This window comes from Sciurus carolinensis, chromosome 6, assembly GCF_902686445.1.
Source record: "Sciurus carolinensis chromosome 6, mSciCar1.2, whole genome shotgun sequence".
In the NCBI taxonomy this organism is placed as follows: Eukaryota; Metazoa; Chordata; class Mammalia; order Rodentia; family Sciuridae; genus Sciurus; species Sciurus carolinensis.
Genome location: NC_062218.1, coordinates 133,661,170 through 133,670,826, shown reverse-complemented (window position 1 = coordinate 133,670,826; position 9,657 = coordinate 133,661,170). Strand labels below are relative to the sequence as shown.

Sequence of the window (9,657 nt, the reverse complement as noted above, 5' to 3'; positions counted from 1 at the left end):
AGCTGTGATAATACTCAGCCCAAAACATCACAAATTTAACAAAAGCTATATTTTTATTTATTAAATAGATTTAATTATATTCCTTCTGAAATACAAAAGATAGAATAAATCATACCATAAAAGAGGTAAGATATGATGGTGGCCAATTAATACACATAAACCTATTTTTTCTGGACAGACATCAAATTACTTAGGAGAATTAAGGGATAATTCTAGAAGCAGCACTACCTGGAAGATTTTTTGGCATTTAAATACTGATTTCCAAAGTGCTAGATGGGCAAGTTCAAGCAAGCATTTGTGGTCACATGCATAAAAGTCCCAACAGTTACATATGATAAAGAATTGTCACCAGTATTACCATATAACTTGTAAAAATTTCATCTATTCTAATTGCTCACCTGAAATGATCTTAAACAAAATCTCTAAAGTGTGGCTTGTACTTTTTTTTTTCTCAGACATAATCTGCTTCATTTTATAATCTAAGCAGGCAATCCTATTAGAACTGAGTAGGGGCAAGGCATCGTGTTTCTTACATGCAGAACATGGAGTTTTTCTATTTGGTTCCATCAACTCCCACACATTTCAGGACCATGGAAGCAAGAATTCCTTTGCCAATGACAAGTTTGCTGTTTCCAACTTATCATCGACAACCTTCAAGGGGTCCCGTCGAGGCATCGAGACTGCTGTCTGTGTCTGAGGCCAGGGTCTGCTCAGTGGACATGGATGAAATGTCATTGATAGATGACGACTGAGAAGGAGTGGCGTTGCTACTTACTGCTGCATCTGTGCTAAGAAAACCAAATAGAATAAAATCTGAGGCACGACATTGCTGCATATTTAGGCAATGAAACTTTATGTCATTTCTTCTGTCCTTTTGCAGTTTTCTAATCCTAACTATCAATATAAACAAGAAGTTAGTCAACTGTATATTTTAAACTTTTCCTTGAATTTTTCTTTTGTCCCAGGATCCCAAATATTCCTGTGTCTCTTCCTGTGACATTCTCCTTTTCTTCCCTGTGGCTAAATATGTATATGGTCATGTATAGTCACATTAGTTACTTAAAAAAAAATCTGATTTCAAATAAACCTTAAAAAGAAATTGCTAAGTTTATCCTAAAAGCATCACAAGACCCTTAAGCCTGAACAGGATTCAAGTGTCATTAGACATTTCAATTATAACATATGCCTAAGTCTGTTGGGGAAAAGCATTAACATTCAAAGAAATTATTTTCCATAAAAACACCTTCTGAAATAGACTGTATATAAAAAGAGGAAAATACTTAGTGGCTTCTTAGAATATACTTGTGAATCCAGAAAACTGACATTTTAATCTTTGAAGGCAAACGAAATTATCATATTTCACACTATCCACATTTAGTATGGTTTAAGCAAAAATAAAACATTTGGATTCTTCAGAGATCAGTGTTTGCAGTCTTAAATTTGTACTTGGTTAACAACAAAAGCACCTAAATTCTCACTAAAGTTATATAATCTCTATGCGCTTAACACGTCATATTGAATATTAAATTCAAGAAAAAGAAGTAAGCTGTGCAATTTACACTCTGTACACACATGTTTGTGATTTCAAGTGGAAGTGAGAAAATAAATATAGCTGAAGAATTTCATTAGTAAGCAGGTAGAAACCTAAGACATAGATTAGTACCACTAATATCAGAGTTTCTCATAGTCATATAATTATGTAGTCATTAGGTCACTACTACTAGGTAGGTCAAGTACATAAAAATGGGAGAATTATATGAATAATTTCCTTAAAAGAAAATCAAATTTCATTTTACCTAAATTTGTGTTAATTTGTTGTTGTTCTTTTTTTTAAAAACTAGATGGGACGAGTATAAAGAAAGCCATACACAGTGAAAATTCCATTTCCTGGTTGATAAGTGGAACTAACAGCAGTTGTTGCAAAGATTAAACAAGAATGTTAAAATGTACTTAACTTAGTGCTGCAGTCACCATCACTACTGCCAGGACAAGCCAATAAGTGGGGGACCATTTCATGCAAGGGGTTTTAAAGTCCAATGGTGGCCAAGCAATCACTTAACACATTGCTGCCACTGGTAAAAGTTGAATAGACAATGAAAATATTATATGATCACATGATTAAAGCGATCACTAACCTGAAGGCTGATCTTTTACAACACCATTCTTGCTTCTTTCTTCCCAATCCATTACTTCTTTGTAAATTAGCTCTTCAAACAGAAACGCAAGTTAAAATGCTTTAACAGTTTCTTTGCATCTCTAAACACTGCTTTCAAATCAACCAGAATCACTCTAAGAGCACTGTAATATGTTATTTTAAATTGTGATATACAGTTAATTCATTACTATTGCCTACCTGGACCCAAACATTCATGTTTTGAAATATTATATCTTTTTTTTTTCCTTTTGAAATTGTTTGTAGTGCTGAGGATCAGATCCAGGACCTTGCACATGCTAGGCAAGCATTCTACTATTGAGCTATAGCCTCTAACCCCCATTCTATCTTATCTTTTCAGTGGAGCCAAAAACATAGGATTGCTCTGAATCTATACCAGGGTTTTACAGAGAGTGAGTGGGAGAACACATGTGAGAGAGTGAGACTGAGTGAGCAAGCATGGAGAGTAGCTCAGAGACATTTTATTTTTTATTTTTAAATTTTATTTGTTCTAATTAGTTGTACATGACAGTAGAATGCATTTATACATTTATACATTTTCAAAGAGACATTTTAAAGGCTTGGATGATCTCAAAATTACCTGAATGTATTTCTGTCCATATTCTTTGTGGTTCTCCAGATACAACCAATATCCATGTGAGGGCTCTAAAAATTAATTCCTGTCTTATCTTCAACTTTTATTGTTTAAGAACAACTAATTGGTTACCAAGCAAGTTATTACTATATTATCTATATTACTAGATTTTGGTATTCATCATCTAACATTAATATACTGCAGGCACACACTGAGTACTATGAGCATGGCTGTGTACACTGCCATACTAAGTGTGTGCACATGCTAGTAAATGGCACACCGTATCCCAGGAAGGATCCACCCAACCCATTACTAGTATTGACTCATACTGGTCTTGGTTTTCAGTTACCACTGATCCTGCTTTTGAATTAAGTATTGCTAATTTGGTCTTTTCATTATGAGTTTAGTTCTTTGTGCACTGTTTGGTTAATCTTATAATAATACCCAACTTGCATATTTTTGATTAGCAATTTTCCCAGAAATAGATTTTAAAACATATACAACCATAAGGCTTAAAAATATATGCAGAAGTTCAAATGACCCTCAGCCCGGCCTTGCCCCATGTCTGCTTAACTTTGCAGGTAGTATGTGGCCTGTGAATAGGGGTTACATGACAATTTGCAATATGTTCCCAAGATAAATGTGATACAATTACTGAGTTCAGTTTACAAACTAGTATTTGATAATGTAAAAGCATGTAACAAAGCCCCTATATTTCACTCTGGAAGCAAACAGTATGGATTCATACATGTTTCTCTCTAATGATGTTATCTTCAGTTCTTTCTCTACTGGAAAGTTGGGGGCAAGAGGATAAGAGAGCTGGAGGTCCTCTTGTCTCTTTCTGAAGAGCTATTACAAGATGTAAAAAGCCCTCATTTTGTTATAAATAATAACAGACAAAAAATGTCATAAATAGCAATCAATAAGCTGCCTTTACCTTTCCACTCTTCAATTGCATGTTCTCTTTCTTCCAACTGTGCATCATAAATTTGAGGTGGTGGCTGAAATTAAGACATGTAAAGTCAACAGAGTTCAAAGAATAATGAGACACAAAGAAAAAGTTAACACTACTTAGAATTTAATCTTATCATATGGATTTAGTTTCACTAACACAGGGTTTTTTTTTTAAAGATTTTTGCTATAAGTGTGATATTACATAAGTTTTACAATCAAAATAATTAAGAAAAAATTAACCCAAAAGAGAATTATTAATAATAATGTTCTTATTCATGACCTCAATATACTATTAAGACACTGGTACAAATGTAATTACAAAATTAGTAGTCATAGGCTACATCCTTGAGACTCCCCCATGGACAAGGCACAGTGCTGAGAGTTGTGCAAGGTACAGTTTTTTCTTAGAACACACTTCACATTTACATTTCATCATGTAAGGACTCCACAACCTAATTCCCAACTCATAAGTGGACAGTTCCAAAAGGCTATTTGTAAATCTGGCTTCTTTTGATATAAAACAATGCTTAAAATGGTAGTTAAATCCATAGCCTAGACATAAAACTGTATTCCACTGATGTTATGAAGTAAGCATGTGAGTTATTTCATTCACAGCTAAAGAACATTTATACCAGTGTTGCTATGGAAAAATGCACATGAGCACCAAATTCAGAAGGGAACTCCCATAGTAGGGGAATAGGAGAGGCCTCATGTCTTTGAAGGAGGATAAACAAATGTATGACTTCCAGCAAGTTGCTTGGCCTCTCTGAGAAGCCTAAATTAAAAGATGTAACCAAAGCTCAGTGCCAGGAACAAAATAGATGCTTAATTATTATTATGTGTTAGCATTTACACAAATGATGGCAAATGTATCATCACAACACAAGCATGTTCGTTTCTGAAGTACTGAGTTACAGCCCCCAAAGCAAGTGCCCCCAAATGGGTAGTGACCCAGGTCTGAGAAAGACCTTGGTCTTCTTTGTAATTAGGATTCCTAAAATCTAAAACTTGCTATCCTTGTGCAGCCCCTCTAAACTAACAGAAGAGTCAAGGAAAGTAAGACCTGCCTCTACATATGTCTTCTTTTTCAAATAAATACTTACTGCTTCTGCTTCAGTGGGATCATACCAAACAGTAATATATGGATGACGTAGGGCTTCATCTACAGAGATTCGCTTGTCAGGATCGATCACTAACATTTTCGATAACAGATCTCTGGCTTGACTCGCTAGGGTAAAAACAAATACTAGATTAACACCCTAATGTTGTTAATGTGAAACAGAAAACCATATAATAAAGAACTAAGTGTGATAACACAATTAGAACAAAGACATATTAACTTGGAGAAAAGTTTGATAGGTTTAAAATCAACAGAGCCCAAACACTTTTTAGAAAAGTCAAACTTTTAAGAAAAGGTTTTCAAATGTGTGTGTATGTGTGTTTTGTCTCTGGATCTGAGAGAGGATGAGGGAAAACATGGGCACTAGTGTGTGGGGTAAGGGCACGAGGCAGCCTTAGTCCACTGTCCATCCACACAGGGCCTCAAACTCAGAAACTATAGCTAGGGAGGCAGAAAGGGCTGAGCTCAGGGTGGCACTGCCAAGAGTGGGGGCAAGAAGTGAGGGGAGTATTTTTTTCTTCAAGTCACATTAAAATGAAATTAGAACAAACTTTTAAAACCACACAATAATCTTACATTCCCACAGGATGACACACCTCACAGATGCCTCTGCCTAGCTGTATACAACGTTGGTGACATACTTTTTTTTTTTTTTTTTGGTATTGGGGATTGAACTTAGGGGCACTCGACCACTGAGCCACATCCCCTATTTTGTATTTTATTTAGAGACAGATCCTGAGTTGCTTAGTGCCTCGCTTTTGCTGAGGCCAGCTTTGAACTCGTGATCCTCCTGTCTCAGCCTCCTGAGCTGCTGGAATTACAGGTGTGTGCCACTGTGCCAGGCCACATTTTTTTCTTTTTTAATTTAGAGACTGGTGATTAGGAAAAACATCAACAACAGGTTCAATAATTTAGTTAAGACTTGCCTAGGTGTTAGCAATTAAGGTACACAACATATCTAGGCAAAGGAAAGACTAGGGCTTTTCAAATAAGGCATAGCTTATCTTGAAATGGAGGAAAATAAACTTTCTTCCATCAATCACATTTTAATAAAGAGCTCAGGATAAGGGTGGGGAGGACTTCTTTTGTTGAACTACTATTATATGGTTCCTGACTCAGAATTTTTATTCAAGTGTTTTTTTATAACTGAAAACTTCTTGAATTCTAATTGCTGAAATTATAAGAGTTTTTTAGACTGATTTGAATATTTTAATTTTGGCCAAAGGTTTCAGTTAAGTCATTTTATTGAGGACAAAACTTTTAAAGTTTACTCTATGCAATGCCTTTATACATTAGACTTCCAGCCTGTTAAGTGCCTTTATTTCAGGTTTTCAACTGTTCTATTTTCTAATGTTCACAGGTTTTAGAATACAAACATGAAAAAGTGGAAGTGTCACCTGGATTATGAAAACAAGTATAAGAATAAAAGGATATCTTACTTTTAATTTTGTCTCGTTCAGATTCTGATGGGAATATCCAATCTGGAAAAAGTTCTTCAAATTTGATTCCAGGATACTTTGGTCTGTTTTCTACATAATTCCTCACAGTTGGCTGAAGTTTCTTCATGAACTCTGCTGATGGTGTTCCTAGCTGCTCAATAACTTTATTCCATTGATCAATATCTAAGGATTCTCTTGAGGAAAATACAACTGAAATGCCTTGTATTCATATTGCAATGTAGTAGCATCATTTGAAGGAAATTATATTTACACCTTTGGACAGGTAAGTAATTAGGCTACCCCACTGGGTCAGAAGAAACATTTTGAAATAACATTCAAATAAAGTTTGGTTTTCCAAATTAGAGTATTTTTTTTTAAAAACTTACACTATGTATCTTTATAATCAGTTTATTAAACCAACACAATAAGGTTTACATGCGTTCCCATTCTAGTTCAAAATAAAATTCTGACAGAAATGATTAAACCTAAGATAGAAATGGTTAATATGAAATTAGAAACATAAGGAAACTGAAATCAATTTTCATACTAAAGCTACTTTAGATTCAGTTTTCGAAAGGACAGAACTTCATAGATCTACCTAACTTCCTTAGTTTATAGCTGGGCAACCAAAGCTCTGTGGAATAGCCTGGCCTGGTGTGGCATGGTGAGGAAGGGGCAGGAACTAAGGCTATGGCCTTTGTGCATCTTTGGGCTGGTCCTTTCCCATGGGACCAAATTCCTTCCAGAAACTGGCCTTAGACTGAGCAATGACTGTTCTCAGATATCATCCTGTGTTACTTAGCATTGACTTATTCCAACTATCCCTGCAGTATCTGGAAATGAATTTTATTTCCTTTCAAAGTGTAGGACCTAGATTTCAGTACTCAAAGTGTCAGGGAAATCAATCTTCCTTGTGGCAACTTCCTTAGATGCATAATGCAGATAATACCAGCTTTGCCTAGTTCACAGGGCGCTTGTTAGGCTGTGATAATGTTGTGGAAAGTGATACTGAAATTGCAGTCACACAAGGCAATGCAAGCCAGAAAAAAAAAAAAAATCATGCAAATAGCAGCTCAAAAAACTGACTCACTGAAGCATGTCTTAGAAATCACCTAGGTCTCAGACACATGAACTCAGTTCTTCCAAAATATTATACTTCAGAAGACCTGCTTGGGAAGTAGGTTTTGGAGATTCAAATCACTAGCAATTTTCCCTTCACTTCTCTGTTTTGCAAATCAGAATTTTATTTACCTATTCTATGAAAACACTTTTACACCTCTCCCTTATACTTTCAACAGCTCTTCCCCATGCTCACTCCCTGCTGTGAAGATGGAACCAATCACAGGATGCCCCTTTCTGTGATGTACCTAACCCAGCATCTGCATATCATTCACTGGGAACTGTATGAGCTCCTAGCTAAAGCCACCTCACCCCACCTCAGTCAACTGTACTCTGTTGTCTATTCAAGTACGAGCTCCTATCATTTTTAATTCTTACTCCTATATCAACATTTGGTTCTCAAATGGATCATTCCATCAACAAACATGAGTCAGCTTTTTTCCTCCTATGTTAACACAACAGACATTTTCTTTAGACATCCCCAGTCCCTGCTAGCTATTACTGCATTTTTTTACTTCTATTTGTAGCAAAACTCCTTTAAAGAGTCATCTATACTTGTATATCTAATTCCCAGACTCTCATTCTCTCTTAAACAAATTCTCTTCAGGGTTTCACCCACACATCTATGAAAACTGTGCCCATCAAGGTTGCCAGTGGCCATCAATACATCAAAGGATCAATTCTCAGTCCTTATCTTAGTCCTTGGTCATTTCTCTTCAAGTACTCATTATCAGTCTCAAGACTTCAATGCTATTGATAGAACAAAAACTCCCACATTTATTTCTCTATACCATACCTATCCCTGGAATTCCACACTCAATATTTCTACTACTAAATACCTCCAATTCCCCAAAAGGCTGTGTGAAGAGTAGACTTTCTCCCTGTCTACATTCCTACCAGCCTGGCAGGAGCCTCTGCCATTTCCCACTGGAAAACTAACAGGCTCTGTAGCAGTGTTCTGCTTGTCACTGACAGTCTACCATCAACTCAGCTGTTGGACTGAGCATTTTAAACCAAAGCCAGATTAGGAACCTAGAAATGGGTGGGCATTCAATAAATATCTGCTAGGTCAATGATATAATGTCATTTTTATAGATACTAGGGAGGCAGAAAAGAATCCACGGGCAAGACTAGTGGATCTTTTGGGCATGAGCAGACACTTGTCACTGAACTCCTGTGATCCTGAGGGGAGAATACAGTTTCTCACTTAACATAAGACAAACCAAGGTTCAGAGGGCCCTGCATTTATCAAAGATGCACAGCTACCATGTGGCAGAGTCTCAACTTGTACCTTATGGTCCGGCTAACGCCTTTTCTTTCTTACAGATCACAGCAGGGACAGGAGGAGTTCCTTTTCTACTTCAGGTCAAAAATCTAAAGCAAATCTTTGAGAACCTCAGTCTGGCTATTAGAACTTTCTTCTATCCCACAAATTTTCAACCTAATGTTTGAAAATGTTGATGAAACTTTAGAAAATGATTTTAGTCTCTGTGGGAGTTTAATGAATAACATTAGATGACTCTATATCTATATCTATATCTACATATAAAGCCATTAGTTACTGATGTTGCAACATGTTAATATGTAAAGTAGAAAATTTAAGTTATTAAGAGGCACCAAAAAGTGCCAACATCTTTTCATTTTTGAACCTTCTGGAGAAAACGTTTCTTAATAAAATGAGACAAGACATAAAATGAATAAAAATTGAGACACAATGAATGTCAAGTAGATACTTCCAAATTATTTATCTTTAGAATACCTCAACTTTTCCCTTTTTAATTGTGTTTACTTGCAAAAATAAAAAGAGGCTTCCTTATTTATAGTTTGAAACAAGCAAATCTGAGGTAAGACTATGGAAAACTGCTAGAAAATTTATTAGAACAAAATAAATGCTATATTTAACTTTACATATTATGTAATCTATGATGTAGCAAATTGTGTTGTATTTTATAAGAAAACTGCCTTCATTAAATTATAAAAAACTAAAATTACTTTTGTGAAATACATACAAAACCCTGCTTAGAGAGTTTGATTTCCTTTAAACACAACCATTCCTCTGCTACTGGAAAGAGACCACTTTAAGCTTTCATAACAAAAAAAAAAAATCAAAGACTAATGAAAATATTGAAAGGTTAGAACACAAATGAAAAAGGGTACATGTGAACAACTATGTTAGGGTAAAAATATTAAAGATGGAAGAATGTATGAAGAAAGTAAGCTATTATAACTCTTACATTGTTTATTCTCCATTATACTATATCATTAATGAGTTATTGAC

The 9,657-nt window shown here is 35.4% G+C and overlaps 1 protein-coding gene across 5 annotated transcripts in view; it reads right to left on the bottom strand.

The window, feature by feature from the left end:
* Nucleotides 1-397: 397 nt before the first annotated feature.
* Mapk9 (mitogen-activated protein kinase 9) overlaps nucleotides 398-9,657 on the bottom strand; it is a 49,791-nt gene continuing 40,531 nt past the window's right edge. For 3 of the 5 annotated variants that reach the window (XM_047555472.1, XM_047555471.1, XM_047555470.1), the window contains 5 exons: nucleotides 6,261-6,443; nucleotides 4,805-4,929; nucleotides 3,685-3,748; nucleotides 2,136-2,207; nucleotides 398-783 (listed from right to left, as the gene is read on the bottom strand). In XM_047555472.1, coding sequence (XP_047411428.1) covers nucleotides 641-783; nucleotides 2,136-2,207; nucleotides 3,685-3,748; nucleotides 4,805-4,929; nucleotides 6,261-6,443 — 587 coding nt within the window. In that variant the 3' untranslated portion in view covers nucleotides 398-640. Of the gene's footprint in view, nucleotides 789-2,135; nucleotides 2,208-3,684; nucleotides 3,749-4,804; nucleotides 4,930-6,260; nucleotides 6,444-9,657 lie in introns of all 5 variants that reach the window. The other 2 variants (XM_047555474.1, XM_047555475.1) reach the window with 2 other exon arrangements.